A 17,560-nucleotide genomic window follows, 5' to 3' on the forward strand; every position below is an offset into this window, starting at 1 on the left:
TGATGCGAGTGCCACTGCTATCAGAGTCCCTTTAAATTACTGCAGAACAAGAGCGAGCGCATATGGGATGCAGGTTAGCTGATGTGAGCATGGCACCGCCTAAAAAGAGAAAACGCAGGTGATGGACAAACAAATATATCAACGTTTTTCTCCAAAACTCTGGAGTCAAGCAAAAATACAGATGGGGAAGAAGAGAGAGGGATCAGTTTATTTTTATGCAATAAATACAGCTTATTAAGTCATCATCTGCTTGTGACCACTTTGTTTTAAGTCTTGAATATACCAAGCAAACAAAAAATTGAATGCAAATATAAATTTCACCTGACTGAGGATGACCACGTGAATATGCCATCCCGTGCGCCTTGTCCATTTAGGGTTTTTTCGGGCCTGAAAAAAATTCTACGGGTTACACTGCGCATGCACTGCAACCCTGAAGGTATCCGGACATTACCCGAAGGACACAAATGTCCGAATCACTCAGACCGGTCATTAAATGGACTTAACCCTGCCAGCGTCCTAGTACAAAGTCTGTGTAATGTCCAATTGAGCCCATGTGTGAATACAGCACTGAATTCACAGCGAGCAAGCGGGCTACAACTGGTCGCTGCTGTAAGTGCAACAAAATCCGACAGTAAGGGAGATGGTACACGCAATTTATCAAACAACTGTTGAACATGCAGAACATCAACTTAAATATGACTTCTTTGACTTCCAGCAGTCAACTCCCCTCTCATCCGCAGCTGCTACTTTACACATGTGACTGGTGTTTGACAAACGCAGGCCAGCTAAGCTACATTGTTTTGACTGGGCCTGAACACGCTAATGGAAGGGAAGACTTCCTGTGATTTGTTGTAAAATAAAAGGTTTTTATTTCTGACAAAAAGCTTAAAAACACTGAATTACAACTGCAGCGTACTTTTCATCAGCATCATGTCCTGCTTCCCACACCCCTTACCTAAACCAACTGGAGTATTTCCGGTAGATGAGAACGCGTCTGACATGGACAATCTCCTATTGTATGCTACACGTCTGAAATGGCAACTCCGGAAATATCCGAACCTGATTCTTCGGATATTGTCTGGAGTTCATATTTGAAAATGGCTACAGTTAAATCTGTGTTGATAAGCCAAAGGTTTTTAGGATACTGTACCTGTATGGCATTTGGAGGCAAAACTGGATCAGTGATTTGTCTATGACGCCATCTGCTTTCAGCTGGTGGAAACGGTCCATCCAAAACTGGGTGCATTCACTTTGCAAGGTGCACCACCAGCATTAGATCCTTGGATTGCCAGTACTTGGACCTGAAGTGACACACTCCGTACCATTCTCATCTTCACTGTTGTGCAGAAACTTTTGCATCACTGCAATGTGGGTATTCTCCGTCCCATGATCCAGCGCCATTGAAGGAGTGAGGTACATCTCTGAGACAATGGACTCAGACAAGGAATCTAACAACGTAAGACAACACCTGCATGAATAATGGATACAAGTTCATCAAACCACTCAAGTTCATAAAATTCATAAAACAGCCTTGAATTCAGTTAAAAGCCTCTACCAAGGCTGCAAAATCCTCAAAATGTTAAAAACTTTTTATCTGCATTTGCATCCAAATGTAGTGACAGACTATCATGGGTTAAATGTGTTTCTTTTTGCAAAAATAATGAAAATTAAATGAAATTTCACAGTGACTTCCTGAATTCTTGTCACCATGAGGTTGCCAGGTAACAGTGTAGACTCCAGGAAGTCACTCGGCCTAGCCAAAAAGTAGTCCAGTGCATGATTTCCACTCATTCTCGCCTTGTTTTGTTCCAGGCGGCAGAGGAGTGGAAGTTTGTCGCCATGGTTTTGGATCACATCCTGCTCTGTGTGTTCATGGCCGTGTGTATCATCAGGACGCTTGCCCTCTTTGCTGGGAGACTCATCAAGATCAACTTGCTGTAGAGGCCTGACCCATAGAGGGTTTTTTTTCTGCAGTGTTTATTTCTGCCACTCAGGCTTGATGATTGTATTTTATTACTGTTAACAAATGGTAGTCATCAGTTTGTTTTTTTGTGGTTTAAATAGAAAAAAGGGCTTTTAACATGAATTTTTATTTTCACTATAATGAGCACATGAGAATAGATGTGATATTCTGTCTCCATTAGTCAGTCAAGAGCTGAGACAATCAGTTTAGAGTAAAGGTCTATGTAGAAACATCACTTGTTCAGCTAGTTCCAAACAGAGCTAATTTCATTGTATTTCAGTCCAATTTTATTGCCAGTTTTATAGACTGAGTCTGGTTGATGACATTGCCTTGGTCTATGAGTGCAGGCAAGATATTTTCCAGTCTGGAAATTTTATTGTTTTGTTTTGCTTGACATTCAATTGACTTCCTAACTTCTCATTCATATTTATGTGTTGTCGAAGGTTGTGAGTTGTGCAAAAAATTCTGGTCTTTTCTTCTTCAAATATTCATGGGTTAGTGGCGAGGTTTGTTTTGTCACTGACTGTTGTACAGTTTAATGGCTCATTAGTTTCCAGTATTGTTTTTCGTTACATGATTTTTCAACCACAAACTGAAAATCTGCCTGTTTTTCAGTGAATATCTGTAAAAAAAAAAAAAAAAAAAACAACAGGCCTGAAGTCTGTTGTAGGTTAGTAGTGAATGTACAGCCAACAAAAGCTAAAGTCTATAAGTTGTGAGTGGAGATTTTCCACCAGTGACCAAAGTGATAATGACGTATCAGTATTTTTTTGTTTTAGGGGGAAAGGGATCAAAGCTGATTTGTGTGTTTTTTGCAGATGTACTTGTGCCAAAGTAATCAATAAAAACTGTGGCATTGAAAAGGAAGGTTGTTTAGCAATGGATGTGAAAAAATTCATAAATTTAAAATGTCATTGCTGCAGTGTTGTTGCCCGTTTCAACAGCAACTTGATTTATTTTGCAGCTGTTTCCTTTGGACAAGAGACAAGAAGACCTTCCTTTTAGTTTGATGATACAGCAAAGTTGTTGATTTTTTTTATATATTTGCAGTTGTGTAGTAGTTGTGAAGTCCTATTAACATTTTTTATTGTCATATTATAGTGGTAGTGTTATCCAAATCTCAGACTTCTTAGATAATATATTGTATCATTGAATCTTACATTTTTATATAACTATCTTCTAACTTAAAAACAACACTGTAGCTTCTGATTGGGATTCATGGGATGCTCCACATGGGTTACGGGTGGGTGCAGTGGGCGGTAACTGACCTTGAAGACAGTTACATTTGGGGCAGAAACTAAATTAATCTGTGAAATGGATGGGGACAGCATTTCAGAACCACAACAGAATAACAATTGCCTTCCTTTGTTGTTGAAAAACTTTTATTAGGCGTGCCATGCGCACACTTAATGACAACCAGCGTTGGCAGAAATGTGCCTGATAAATCTATCAGAGCAAAACAAACCTACAAATACAAAAAAATAAACAGATATTACATGTCAGTATGTGAGATAACTTGTTGAGAATTATAGATTTTTTTATAATATCAAAGTGGCAGCTTTATATTTTGAACTTTCACCACATTTTCATTACCAGCACACATTATGGAGAAAGCTTGTTAACACTGACAGCATTCAGCTGACCACAAGTCAGTGAGCTGGTACAGGCATAATGATGCAACGGCTGTCTGGTGAAGATAAATAACGGGACTAAAACAAAATGTCAAGCTGTGGTCGATTGGAGGCTTTCAATTCATTATGCGCTCCCCTAAACATTCAGCAAAGCTTAGTCCAAAAACATTTAAGCTCCCATGTATCGATTCAGCAGGCCGGCCCAAACCATTATGAGCAGCTTCTGCAAAATAATTCTGGGTTGCTACAAGGTTTCGAGGAGGTCAACGACTAATTAGAAACATACAGAAATAGTCTGAAAATCAGAGACTGAACTCATTCAAGTACACACTTTAAATAGAATTTAATGTGTTGACTGTCTACCCCACAAGAACTGATTGTGTTTCTGGGACCACACCTGTACAACACAGGTGATGAGACATATTAATATTTGCATAGAGACTTACTTTTTTTTTGGCTCTGTTTAATAACTGAATAAAAGTGGTTATCATCAAAAACACTAAGTGCCAGTGCTGGCTAAATGAACCATAAACCTCCTTAATTTGATGTTGCTATAGTGGCTACACATAGAGCAGATTACACTGTAAACCAATGAAAATAACAGCAGCAACCAAGGCAGACATTAGAAGAAAACAATTTCAATTTTAAAACACATGCTTATCTGCAGCACCATGAAAGCTACAGTACCCAAACCAGGGAAGTACCTTTAAATAGATGTGACAGTAGCAAGGCAATTATAGATTTAGTTCTAAATGTCTACAATCAAACAGTGCAGCAATACCTGAACTATAGATTAAAATATAATATGGCCAAATAAATACTAAGAAAAACAAAACAGTGCAAATGAAGTCAGGAAATACAGATAAAACACCAGAGCATTTGGCAAATAATAATACTAGTAAGAACTACAATTGGCAATAACTAGATAGGGATAAATCGGCAGTTTTAGCTCCAGTTTCTTCACCTGCCAAATGTTTAGAGGTTAAGTTTAATCAGACTGCTTCTGTCTAAGTATTGTTAGCTTAGGTTGACAAGCTGCAAAAAACCATAAAACCAACACTACAACAAAAGCTTGATGAGGAAGTCAAATTATTTCTGTGAAGTCTGACTGATTTTGGCAGACCTGATGAGTCTACATCGTCTTTCTTTCATCATTCAGTAGAACCTACAAGAGTCAGTTCATACTTCAGATTTAGAAAAGCTTGCAAACAAACACATGCGTCTGCTAAAAAACACAGAGTTCATTTATTGGCTGCTACACACTCTTCTGTTCTGGGTAGCTGCAGTAATAAGTGGGTCATTTAACATTACTGGAAATAATTTGCTGTTGTCAAAAAAGTTACTCGGCATTTCACTTCCCTCACCAACAAAAAGGAAAAAAAAAAAAAGGCATGAACGGTCAACAACAGTCAATGTATACGACCTCTGCTCCTAGTGAGGAGAATATTAGCTGTGTTCTGGGTAACTGCTCCCAGATACACTTTGTCTGGAATAAGCTGCTAAAACATCATGAAAAAAAAAAAAAAAACACTTAAAAAACCCAGCATGATATAATGCGTACATGCATCAGTGTTTAGTAAAAATGTGAGTATAACAAAGTTATCAGAGATTTTTAATCATTAGGCTAGAAGAGCCTGTATGAGGGATTAAAAATAGGAGACAAAAAAGTCATAGCAGTACTCTCGTAACTTACCAGTACACTTGTATGCATATTCTGTAAACACGATCAATGACGTCCTGATTCACAACAGGTTTGTCTTAAAGGTGCAGTGTGTAGAATTTAGTGGACTCGGCAGAAATGAAACATGATATTCATATGTATGTTTTCATTAATGAATAATCACCTGAAAATAAGGATCATTGTGTTTTCGTTACCTTAGAATGAGACCTTTATATCTACAGAGTCCCCTTCCAAGGTGGCCACCATGTTGCACTGCCATGTTTCTACAGTAGCCCAGAACGGACAAACCAAACACTGGCTCTAGAAAAGGGCTTTCGTATTTTTCGTGGCCACCGTAGGTTCTTCTACATGCTTGGAAGGGGAGGATGAGGCGTATTCAGCTGCTTGCAATCTGCCAACTCACCACTAGATGCCACTAAATCCCACACACTGGTCCTTTAAAATGCACTTCGTTGGATTTTATGATCTCTCGAGAACTTAAGTGAAGAATTCTGTACATTACCCAACAAAAACAATAAATAACATGTATGTGCTACACTTAATATTTCCATTATGAGTAACTGTGACATTAAGCAAAATATACACAAACCAAACTGAGTGAAAAAATAAATTACCGAAATAAGAGTTAATAAAGGAATTTAGATTTAAGTATGTTTTGTGTTATTGCCGCATCTGAAGACAAACCATTTGTGAACCAGCAGTTATATCTAAAATCATAACACTTTTCATTAATAAAATCATACAGTGGCCAACTACTTAAAAAGAACCTTACATTATAAATTATAAACTATTGACCTATGACAGCTTGTCAGTCACCACATAAGGAGCACTATCAGCAGCCAACTACTCTATCAGGAAACAGCTTTCGGATTAAAACTACAATCATCAATCTAACACCTTCCCAGTCAACCAATCAAACTGTTAAAAGGCCATGATATGTCGGCATCATTTTCAGGCAATACGGTTTGGCAATTTTAACATACACAATTTCATAAATAAGAATTTTGATCCTCATACTGCATTATGTTCTTCATTAAGAATATGTTGCATTTATTTAATCAGCATCATCACCGTCCGTACCTGCTTCATCTCAGTATGACGGCTTTTGACTTTGAGAGTCAGGAAATTGCATCTACAATTGAACAGTTGAATTTAGGCACACACGAAAAAAATGGAAACTAAACGCTTCAAACTGAAATACAAATGAGATTGATTGAGTTTTTGGTTGCAGGGAAGAAAAATATCAAACTACTATTAATGGCAATCCTTGCTCTTCCATATTGCTTTAAAATGCCACCTGTCTATCATGGCCAATACCAACACCTTTAGTCTGGACAGAATAATCAGTCCTTCCTGGTCCTCCTCTGGACTCTGTGCAACTATGATGGCTGAGATTCTGTCTCACAAGGGGCGCTGTGACTTTGTTCTGATTCCACCTTTTCCTGCTCCTCCTCCTCCTCCTCCTGAACCACTTCTTCTTCTTCTTCCTCTTCCTCCTCCTCCTCCTGCTTCTGCTGCTGCTGCTGCTGCTGTGGCTGCGGCTCCTCTGATTGGATCTCACTCTCTATGTCTTTGGTGGGTCTTTCCTCTTCCCCGATCTCTTTCTCATCTGAGGAGAAGAAGTGCAAGTCAGACATGTAAATAACCAGCGAGAGAAGAGACAGAAGGGTGAGAGAAAAGGTGGAGGTAAGAGAGAAAGAGTGAGCTTTTAAGATTATGTGAATACATCAAACGATTGGTTGTTGGGAGTTAAAAACAGTGATAAATCAGAGGAAATCAGCGGCATTCTTTTTGTTAAGATAAACATGAGTTAAACAGGAGTTGACTGACAATGGAGTTCAACAACAAAGCCTCATGAGGGTAATTAAAACTGAAAAATATCTGTCAGCGTCAACAACAACAGAGGCTCTGCTGTTTCAGATACACATATGTCAGGAATATAATTACATTGTTAGAATCATTGCAATTTAATAAAATGATTAGCATGTTTCACTGTGGATCTAAAAAATCAAATGAGATTCATCGACATGCACCATTATTTGCATACTTGAAGATTCATTCCGTTAAATAGAAAATAATCTGTCCAGCCTGTGGCGTAAAGGAAGACTTGTTGAGCCCTGTTTGGAAAGGATTAATATTCCAGGAGGAGATAGGCAATAAAATATTTGCTCTGTTCTTCTACTAAACTCATTGCTCTGGATCACACAGTCCAATTACAGATGGCGGTTTGTGATAATCGAGGATACTCTGAGGGAAAAATCACATGACGTACGTCACCTGCTGAACTAAAAATGAATGGAAACACAGGTGTGGATGCATTAAATCTCAGACATATGCTGACTTAAATGGGACTTAAAGTTTCAGGATGAACAACATGTTCACCTAATCGGAGGTATTTGACACTGTAATTAAAACTGGGATCAAGGGAAAATGTGTTAAGATAACTAATCAGCGCTCTTATATTAAAATCACTCAAGCTCCCCTCAGGAAATATATCCCATCCAAATGGGGATTAAACACAAAAATGACACTTTGTGCACGAAATATTAGACACTGATGTTTTTTTTTTTTTTTTTTTTACATGAAGTGACTCAAACAGACACAAGTCCAATCTGTTTTTGACCAAATGTAGGCGTAGAAGAGGACCAGAGATGGTTTCTTGAGACAATTTAGACATAAATATAGTAAACTGATCAATTACAAAGTTGGTCTAAATATTTTGTACACTCAGTGAAGACCAAATCTGGGTCAAAGAAGTATTTTATTTCATATGGCACCAAATATTTAGAGCTGATCCACCAATGCTTCATCAGATTTCAGTTAAAGCATTTACAATTGTGATTTTTTTTTAACTTTGTAGGATGAATTGCAAATCTCCAAAGCGGATTTGTACTTGTAAAAACTATTTGACCCAAGTCTGGTGTAGTCATCCAGGAACTGCTAAAACCCATTATTGCTTTAGTGTTACCAGAAGTAGTGATTTGTGATAGGCATAGACTGTGCTCTATAATGTTATGGATAGGATTCTATAGCCAAGAAAAGTGACTCATTTGGGAGCTAATCAAATCAATTAATCAGTTCAAATTAAGCCAGATCAGACAGTGCAGGGAGAGGAGGAGAGTCTGGGGAACCTGGACTCTGCAGAGGTCGGTTCTGAGGGTTCTTTGGACTGTGCTGGATCTGGAAACTGTGGACCATATTCCACGGAGCCGGAGCCTTAGCTAGAGGCAAGATCACACTGTTAAACCCACTGGTCACTGTAATACTGCACAGTTAAGTGTGCTCACAGGTCTGACAAAGGAAATGTACTGTGGAACTTCTATGAATGTAAATTTAACGGATACAGGATGTTGAGACGGATGAAATTCATGCTTGATTGCTGCTGTTTCTACTTTGCACTAACGAAGAATCAGTTTCCAAAACGATACTGACTAACAGGTATGACTCACACTCTTTAACCAGTATGCCACTCAAAGACATTTGTTTGCATTTTCCCTCCAACTGGTTTGATTATGTTGCACCACCATGACAACAAACAAGAAAGTCGTCCTCATCTAGCAAGAACCAGGTCTGCAAGAGCATGAACTTTTCTACTGATCTCTGTATTTCAGACACTGAGAGATCACTTTGAAGGAGATGACAGGTATTCTATATCTCGTGTATTTCTCAGTTTTAAAACTACAATCACAAAAACACTCGGTAGATTCCTGTAGCAGAGAAGATGATGATATTTGAAGGTGGTGCTGTCTCACCTCCGCTGGCTCCCTGCTCACTAACAACTACAAAAGGATAAAAGTTGGCATCATTAAAGATGGGAAAAGAATCAAACACAAACTAAAGAAAAAATTCAACTGGAGCGCTACACTAAGAAGCATTTGACACGGGTGGTTAGGACACGGAGTAAGTTACATAAAAAACAGTGTATGAGTGTGTGTGTGTGCGTATGCAGGTCTCTCTCAGGAGTGTAGCAAACATGTTCAAAGTCTCAACCAATTTTCTCAGTTGCCTTTCTTTTTGTCTGATCTCAGATATTTATTTCAGTCCGTCTCTGATCGTTCCTCCAGTGTGTAGAACCTTTTATTTTTCTACAATTTCAGCATCAGTCTTAATTAGGACTTCTCTTCAGCATTGCTCTTGACTTTAACACATTTTTTCGCTTTTTTTTCCCAGACCTGAGGAGACCTGATTGGTCTTGCTTGCTGATTGTGTGTGTCCGTCTGTGTATGTGTGTTCTTCTGTACCTCCAGAAGGGGGCGTGCTCTCCTCTGTGTCTGTCCCAGAGCGTGGTGTTGGTCCAGGGGAACGTGATTCTGCACGCAGCCTCCTCTCATAGCTAAACTCTGGGAGCCTGGGAGCCTGAGGGCGGGTTTTCCTAGCTGGATTCAGGAAGTAGCAATATGCGCAACGAAAGGCTGGGGAGAGGAGAATAAAGAGAGAGAGAAGGAGAAAGAAAACAAGAGCGAGCGAAACAGAAAGAGGCGGTATTAAAAGAGAAGATTGCATCAGTTTACCCAGTAGGACAAAGCCCAAGTATCAAGATTCCCCTGGTTAATAATCCCAGTTTGCCTTACAATGATCTCCTGAAGTTTGTAATCTCAAAAACTTCACTTGCATTACGTTCTCTCTTGATGGTCCTTCTCACTAAATGTGGTAGTGTGTTTCTGTCTCTCTTACCTAGATATTCAAACTCTTCTTTCAGAGCCATGCCGTTATGAGAGAAACACTGTTGGCAGATCAATGCGTATCTGTAGGAAAGAAGAAAGATCAGTGGGAGAGAGACTGCTTGAGATCATAAATCTGTGATGTTCGGTGTATTCCAGGAGTTCTTTCACAATAGTTAAATCTCTAGTTATCTGCCCCTACGTTAGTCAGTGATTACCTGTTTTCCCAGAAGACATGTACCTCTGTGCTTTACTTTTCAATACAAATATGGCCAAATATGTACAAGAAATAGAAAAGTATGGGGTGTGTCTGTGATCAAGGGTTCCACCCAACTCTCGTAGGAAAAGTTATGGAAGCAGTAGATCTGCAGATGTAGACATGTCGCTGTCATCTGCGGGAAAGGACATTAAAAGCTTCTGCAATTATAACACTAACAATGAGCTGCAGCCTTTTTTTTCCTTTTCACAGTGGTTGTAGTTATTAGTTATTTTTCCAGTAGGAAGCAACATCAACATGTCTTCATCTACAGGTCTAAACTAATACAAATTGATACTGATCCAGTACTATAGATGGGGCAGGTTAGCATGTATAGAGGTAGTCTGACAATGACTAAACACCACTCCCTTGTGGAGAATCTGCAGACTGCTAAATGAGGACGTGACTTTGGTATGTTACAAGCTACATCCATGAGGTGCTTTAGATCTAAAAAAAAAAAACACTGTCTTTACCTGTTCTGTGGTCCATCCCCTACCAGGTACTCAACCACTCGGTCCACAGCTCCTCTGTCTTTGGGCAGAATGGGTCTTGCTAATGGAGGACCTGGAGGATGCATGCCTGCAATAACACACACATGGAGATTATTATACACACACACAGAGAGAAAATGCATTACTCTTTTTAAATTCAGGAATAATTTAGAGTGTGTTTTTGGATGGTTTAAGAGGTTTATATTTAATTCAACAGACTTCTGATGTGTACTGCCATTCTGGTGGGGCCTAAACCAGGTAATTGGATCAAACAAACCCCAAATTTAAATCACAGAAACCAGCTACAGCTGATAATTCTTCTTTCATACCAAAATATACGGTGTTATACGAGGATGTACTCCATTTCAACCTACCGACACCAGGTATAGGGGAGCAGGGGGTCCTGGGTACTGCCCCCTGGAGGACAGACGCAGACAGAGCAGATCTCTCCGGTGGTCCTCCTGGAGCTGAGAGAGGGACAGGTTCTGGAGGGAGAGCAACATGTAATAAAGACACAGACTGATGTCTAAAAGAACTGAGTCAAAGGCAACTGGTCTTGCTGTTTATTCCAGTTGCCTTTGACTTCGCCCGTAGCCTGGCCGACTGAGAGTCTGCAGGGACCGGCGAGAGATGTGACTTGTAATGTTCCTCAATGAAACATCACAACTGACAAGCTCTCGGTGTCTGTGATCCTGCTACATACTTCGTTAAGTATCTCTGTTTGTCCCCTTACCCACAGGTGTGCCCCCTGGTCCCAATGGGGTCTGTGCTCCACGTTGGGGAGTCATTACCATGGCAGCTGGGGTGCCCATTGGCATGGGTCTCATTGCCACCCCCCTCTGGCGAATCTCTGAGGAGAGGAAAGGAATTCATTAAGAAAAATTCTTTTGCGGAGAAAATAATTTAATGTGTATCCTTTTGTTGTATTTCAGTAACAAGGAATCGTTGGCCTGAGCTCCATCAAAACCGCACATTAAATTTGAAATGTCACGCTTTTATCTTTTGGTTGTGTATTTCTGCATGTGTTGTACCTTGTCCTGGTCTGGGAGTCATCTGAGGACGCACCGGAGTCGACTCCAGCTCCTGCAACATAGCAACAGTGAACAAAACCGACAAATGTCAAACAAAACAAAAATAAAATACAAGATACGATTAAGAAACATTCAGGCAAAACAAAAAAAAACTAGACAACAGCACTCACAGCTTTCTTCTTGGCTTCGGGATCAAAACGTTCCAGGATGAGTTTGGCGTTTTTGTACGTCTCCGTTTCCATCACTTCCTCAAGCTGAAAGCATAAACCGGGGAAACTTTAGTTCTAACATGCAGACTGAATTGTGGTCTCTTGGTTAAAACACAAAGGAGAATCACGGCAAACCTCAGACAGAATCATTCATCTGATGTCGGGCAAAGTCTGAATAAATATATATAAGATAATAGACCCCCCCCAAAAAAGGTTTTGACATGAGTCATCAGTGAAAAAAACCAACAGAAAGCAGCTGTAATGACCAGCTTGTTTGACAAATCATCATGCTGATGACAAGAAATACTATTTTACATATGAAATAAAGATCAAAATGTTGCACTCCTGCATCCCATAACATCCCAACTCTCTTTAAACAAGTCAGTAAAAAAGACACAACTGTGAAGGATTTGACACTTACAATCTTTTTTTTGGCAACCTTTAAATCTTCTAGTTTATCATCTAAAAAAGAAGCAGAAACAACTTTAGTTCATTAAAAAAAACTAAAAATCAATTTCATTTCCATTCACTTCTGCTCTGAAATGGAATATGTCAGATGTATTCAGAAATGGTGTACTCTTAATACAAGTTAATGAGTTTGTATTACAAAGTGGTTTTTGATGTTTAGAACACAAAAGCTGTTTGTCTTTATAGGCAGACTATAAAATCAATGTAATCACTGTAAGAAATGTGTAACAGTTACTGTAAGTACGACAACAGTAACAGTGTGGTGAGTCGTGAGCCCGTTAGAGACCGTTGAGATTAACAAAAGCCTGAAAAAGACATAGGAGGTTTTAACTGAATGAAGAGGTGAACAGAGGGAGACTGACAGACAACTTACTGTTTCTCTCAGTGCGTTTGGAAAAGATAAAAATCAACAACTTCCTGATGAACCACACCCTGGTGAAGAGAAAGATAAAGACAGTCAAAGAGAGAAGTAATTATTCCTCATTATCAACATCCGATTAAAACTTGTCAACTAACACAAGAACAAACTAAAGATATATTTGTATCTGCTCACTGTAGAGCATAGAAAATTCAAGGACTTAAAAACCAGATTCAAAATAACACATCTGTACTTTGCAGAGGATTGTAAAACATCTTGGAAAACAGCACAGACACTCACAGCACTGGGTATATGAAGAAAGGCAGGGCCATGGCTAGTCTCTCCAACCATTGTTCAGGTAGGTAGAGACAGTAGACGATCAGAGAGACCAGCAGGTAAAGAACCGACGAGTAGAAAAGCAACCAGCCGACCCACAGCTGCAGAAAGATGCACATAGATACGTTGATGAGGAAAAGGAAACCAAACAATCCGAGAACGTCACTGTCCATATTTTGCTGAATTTACCTTTTGCAGACGCTGGTTTTTAGCTCTAAACTCCTCCAGCTCTTTAATCTCCTACAAGAGATAGATGGAGGTTAAAGGTTATTTAAACACTGACAGATAATCAATCTTCAATAATCAAATGTTACGTAGAGTTCACAGTCTTTCGGTTTCCGGGAGAGGGATTTGCTTTTTGTGCTTTCTCATTTCATTTGGGATACTCATTTATGAGTTATGGTTTCAGCTCGGTGCCGCATCCCTTCTTCATTAAACAAGTGACCTTTCTCATGACTCAGGATCAATAAAAGTTAGCTCAGTAACTATGCTGACTAAAACATGGAATTTCTGCCTCATGTTCAGTTACGTTCATCCCCTTTTTTTCAGTAATCCAGGCCACAGCTGACTGTATAACCCCATTAAGAAAAAGGTCATTTGCAAACTTGTAGGTATACATCTTCTATGCTAAAAGAAATGTGTGAACACATAAAATCAGACACAATATTTAGTCAGTACCTTGTCCAAGTTCTCCAGCTGCTCAACTGTTGTTGGCTTTGTCTGGATGGAGGGTAAAGATCAGAACAACATCATTAGAACAATGAACACTGAGCTTCTCAGTGTCACTTCCAGCCAACACATTCAGAACTGATTAATTCATCAGTAAACAATTAAACCTGTTCCTGTAAACCCAACGCTAGCTAGTGACTTATCAAAGAGTCATTTCCTGGTTCATGGAAATATTTCGACCTCAAGGACAGTAAATAAAAGCAGATGTGATGTACAAAAGTATGTGTTTTCCCTTGTTTTCTCTCTGTCTCTGTGTCCGACCGACACTGGATTTTTTTGGCCGATGCCGATATGCAGGAGTAAAAAAATTCCAATATCGATATATTTGCCAATATTTTATATCTATATTTATATATCACATTTTTTTTGCAATGATCCCTCAAATATCAAACACTTGTGACAAAGATATGCAATGGAGGCAGGATATATTACAGTTTAACGATAAAATAAATGATCCAAAATCATCAACATCAGTGCACTGAAAGAGTAAACTTCACTGGGAATTTAATAATTATAAATAACTATAAGTTAAAAAAGACACAAATAGAATATAAGATTATATATTAAGGTCAAATATACATAAAATGCTGCCTATATGACTTTAAAAAATAAAAAACATCAGTGCATATCTGATAACATATACGCCGACATCAATATACAACAATATATCTGGGATAAGCCAATATCGTCTGAAAATATCAGCCAACAGATATATCGGTCGGGCTCCACTCTGTCTCTCTTCTTCTATTTCCCTTTGGCTTCTCTAGTATGTCTAAAAATAGTGAGTGAATTTAATCCAGCTCGAGCAGAGGGTTCTGTGAGGTGACGACTATCACCACCAAATTGTCTCAAATACTGTCATCACACAGGAGGAACACAAGACAAAACTCTATTATCAATCCGTGTTCAGAAATAACTTTTTGTCTCACTGTTTAAAGCCTGTCAAGTAAAATAATTCAACTGTAAAAATAAAAGATAGAATTTATGTGAGTCTTTCAACACATTCAGGCGCTGTGTGTTCGTATAGACACAGTGGAACAAAACTGGAATTAATGATGAAGTGCGTCAGATTTCAAGACTTTTGTAGCAAATTTTGAGAAATCTGCCAAAGAAAATGAATGAATAAAACTAAAAAAATCAGATGCTACTGTTTCAACAACTATGCTGACCAGGGTAGAGGGTCAGTCAGTAGAGGGTCAGTCTTATTGATTTCTGTCTATCTGCAATTGTTGCCTGTATATTTTGGAGCTTATTTAAAGATTTTACTGTTACTGGTTGAGGCTCTGCATGATTTGTCCCCTCTTTATTGATCAACCCTTGTAAATCCTTGTGATGCAAGATAACCTTTTAAATGTCAGTGGCAGGACTTTTCTGACTTAACTCTTCCTTTTCTTCCATCTACTTACCTTCCATCGGGATATCAGAGCTCCCATATCTGTAAATTACAGTAGTTTCCTCTTTGATTCCTTTGGTTCACTGTGAAACAGAAAGTCTCTGTTAAACGGGTAAACAAAGCACATAATTATTGCTGTTAAAGTTGCATAATTTATGCTGCTAATGTTTAACACCACATTTAAACCTTTCTATGACTTTTGCACTTACATCATCACAGGATTTAGCAAGCTGCCTATAGAATAACTGGGCACAGTGACGGCTATTGTTGTTGAGGATTTACTGAGAAAATCTTTGCAAAGGGCCCTTTATATAAATTCAGGAGTAACATAACATAAAGCTGTACAGTACTGACAGATAATCTACTGCGAAGTTGGACTTTGCTTAAAAGAGTCTGACATATGAGGTGGTTCACGTGGAATATCATGTGCTTTGTACGAGGCAAAAATCAACCTACTATGAGCGGCTCTAGTTTTATCTCACTGTATAAAAGGGCAACGTCTCACCGGTTACGACTACAGCTGCAACGATTAATCGATTAGTTACAGAGTATTACATTAATCGCCAACTATTTTGATGATCGATTAATCATTTTGAGCCATTTTTTTAGAAGAAAATTTCCACATTCTCTGATTCCAGCTTCTTAAAACAGAATATTTTCTTATTTCTTTAGTCCTTTAAGATAGCAAACTGAATATCTTTGGGTTGTGGACTGTTTGTCAGGACAAAACTAGAGATTTGGGAAACAATGATTGCCATTTTATAGACAAAAACACTAATCAATTAATCGTGAAAATAATCGACAGTTTAATCAATAGTGAAAGTAATCGTTAGGTGCTAGTTATGTCAACAACTAGGACTCTTAAACAGGATGTTATGCAGGACATGACTCAGTCATTTATACTGTGGCCTAAAGGCTGCTGTTGTGTTGTCTTTAGTGGGGAAGCCAGTAAGAAAAGTTCAGTGTTTATCATAATATGAGTGAGCCAAAAAACAAACAAACAAAAAAAAAACTGTATGTCTTGCAAAACTTACTAGCAAAACGTTCATGTTCTAATTTTACTGGTTTGCACCCTTGGCAATAACACTTCCCCCCCCCAAGTAAATAACTTGAAGTCATGCTAAAATAATGACCTCGTAAAAATGTTTAGAAGTCAACATGTGTAATTTAAGAGAGTATATTAACTAAAATCCCTCGGGTTATAGTACCAGGGTGGTCACCAGACATAAATATTTGTAATGTTACAACATCAACTAGCTTTTGTCCTTAAGACTCTCCATTCATAACTTAAACGGTTTGCAGGTAAATAAGTCGGTTTCCTGTTTAGCATTGTCCTGTTACATGAGAACAATAATATAATTTCACCTTAGCAACTGGCTAACGTTAACTGCTCCATTACACTGGGCATTTCAAACCGCTGCTAGCAAGCTACAGTAACGTAATCTAACCATCATTATAACAGGTAGAGAGGCTATTCGCCTGAATTTAACTTCACAAATACCTTTTATGTGAATTAAACAAAAATATAGCTTACATGTTTGAACGCTGATGTTGTCAACTAGCTAGCTACAACAATAATAACAGACTAGTAACGTTACGGAGGTCCCCAGCAGGCATGCTGTCGGTTAGACTGGTCATCATTAATAGGACTTTAATTTAAATAAGTACTTACGTTAGGTGGTGTTTCTATGTTTCTGTTAGCGTGTCATTTAGTCACGTTAGCGCAGAAACAAGCAAACCGTAGACTTTAGCGCTCAGTTTTGCTCTGTGACCTAAACTGACATCTCTATTGCAAAGAGAGAGTTGGCGCGGCGTGTTGTCGACGTAACTGACGTAACCCGGGAGCAGAGGTTGGTGTGTTTCCCAGAGTCCTTTGCGTTGTAGTCTTTTTCTGCCCTTCGCTGTTTTGATATGCAGACTGCCCTCCGTTTACACAATGTTAGGAGCGTTTAGGCTCACGATGAAGACTGAATTCAATAACTACTTATGACTACTATCATATCAACTAATAGCTAAATTTTAAAAATTATATATTCATTAGTTGATTTTAATTTGTCCTAAACATCACCGTCATTCAAAAACTGGAGACAGAGACACATGAGCCACACGCACTTATGTGATTCATTTATTTTATAAATTTTTGTATTTAATAATTCATTACATATATGATGAAAGGATCAAATAAATCATATAATGATGAAAACTCAAACTGAAGTAATAAATGACCACAGCAGTTAATGAGCAGATCATCAAATAATAAATATTCACAACAATGAATATCCAAACATCAAATGATGATATTCAGTAATTTCAAAAACAAACAAAAAAACCCCATTACAATTAGATAGGTCAA

At 38.5% G+C, this 17,560-nt stretch overlaps 1 protein-coding gene and 1 long non-coding RNA gene across 5 annotated transcripts; one reads left to right on the plus strand and one right to left on the minus strand.

The window, feature by feature from the left end:
* The first annotated feature begins 1,086 nt into the window (after nucleotides 1–1,086).
* On the plus strand, nucleotides 1,087–2,830 carry LOC137197352 (uncharacterized). Its single transcript, XR_010931406.1, has 2 exons — nucleotides 1,087–1,456; nucleotides 1,813–2,830. It is a non-coding gene; the product is annotated as an uncharacterized lncRNA (long non-coding RNA).
* Nucleotides 2,831–3,323: 493 nt separating this feature from the next.
* lnpk (lunapark, ER junction formation factor) lies at nucleotides 3,324–17,040 on the minus strand. Of its 4 annotated transcripts, none has more exons than XM_067610696.1 (16): nucleotides 16,880–17,040; nucleotides 15,221–15,290; nucleotides 13,764–13,805; nucleotides 13,275–13,325; nucleotides 13,050–13,186; nucleotides 12,765–12,823; nucleotides 12,345–12,385; nucleotides 11,885–11,968; nucleotides 11,715–11,766; nucleotides 11,417–11,533; nucleotides 11,058–11,150; nucleotides 10,666–10,771; nucleotides 9,950–10,020; nucleotides 9,517–9,687; nucleotides 8,407–8,496; nucleotides 3,324–6,884 (listed from the first exon to the last, which is right to left on the minus strand). In XM_067610696.1, exons 2-16 carry the CDS (start codon nucleotides 15,245–15,247, stop codon nucleotides 6,655–6,657), a joined length of 1,371 nt encoding a protein of 456 aa, XP_067466797.1. In that variant the 5' UTR covers nucleotides 15,248–15,290; nucleotides 16,880–17,040; the 3' UTR covers nucleotides 3,324–6,654. The 4 variants fall into 4 exon arrangements, with proteins under 4 accessions (XP_067466797.1, XP_067466796.1, XP_067466799.1 ...); XM_067610695.1 differs by having other exon boundaries at nucleotides 11,058–11,168; XM_067610698.1 differs by lacking the exon at nucleotides 8,407–8,496.
* Nucleotides 17,041–17,560: the final 520 nt, after the last annotated feature.

The sequence above is a fragment of the Thunnus thynnus genome, chromosome 14 (assembly GCF_963924715.1).
Source record: "Thunnus thynnus chromosome 14, fThuThy2.1, whole genome shotgun sequence".
NCBI lineage: Eukaryota > Metazoa > Chordata > Actinopteri > Scombriformes > Scombridae > Thunnus > Thunnus thynnus.

What these genes read in the sequence shown, in the direction of transcription:
- lnpk (XM_067610695.1), bottom strand. Translation starts at nt 15,247, where the DNA reads ATGGGAGCTCTGATATCCCGATGGAAG. An exon ending in CTCTGATATCCCGATGGAAG is followed by an intron (nt 13,806 to 15,220) that starts GTAAGTAGATGG and finishes CCCTCCATCCAG; the next exon opens with ACAAAGCCAACAACAGTTGA. An exon ending in CCGACCTCTGCAGAGTCCAG is followed by an intron (nt 6,885 to 8,406) that starts GTTCCCCAGACT and finishes TCTTCTCCTCAG; the next exon opens with ATGAGAAAGAGATCGGGGAA.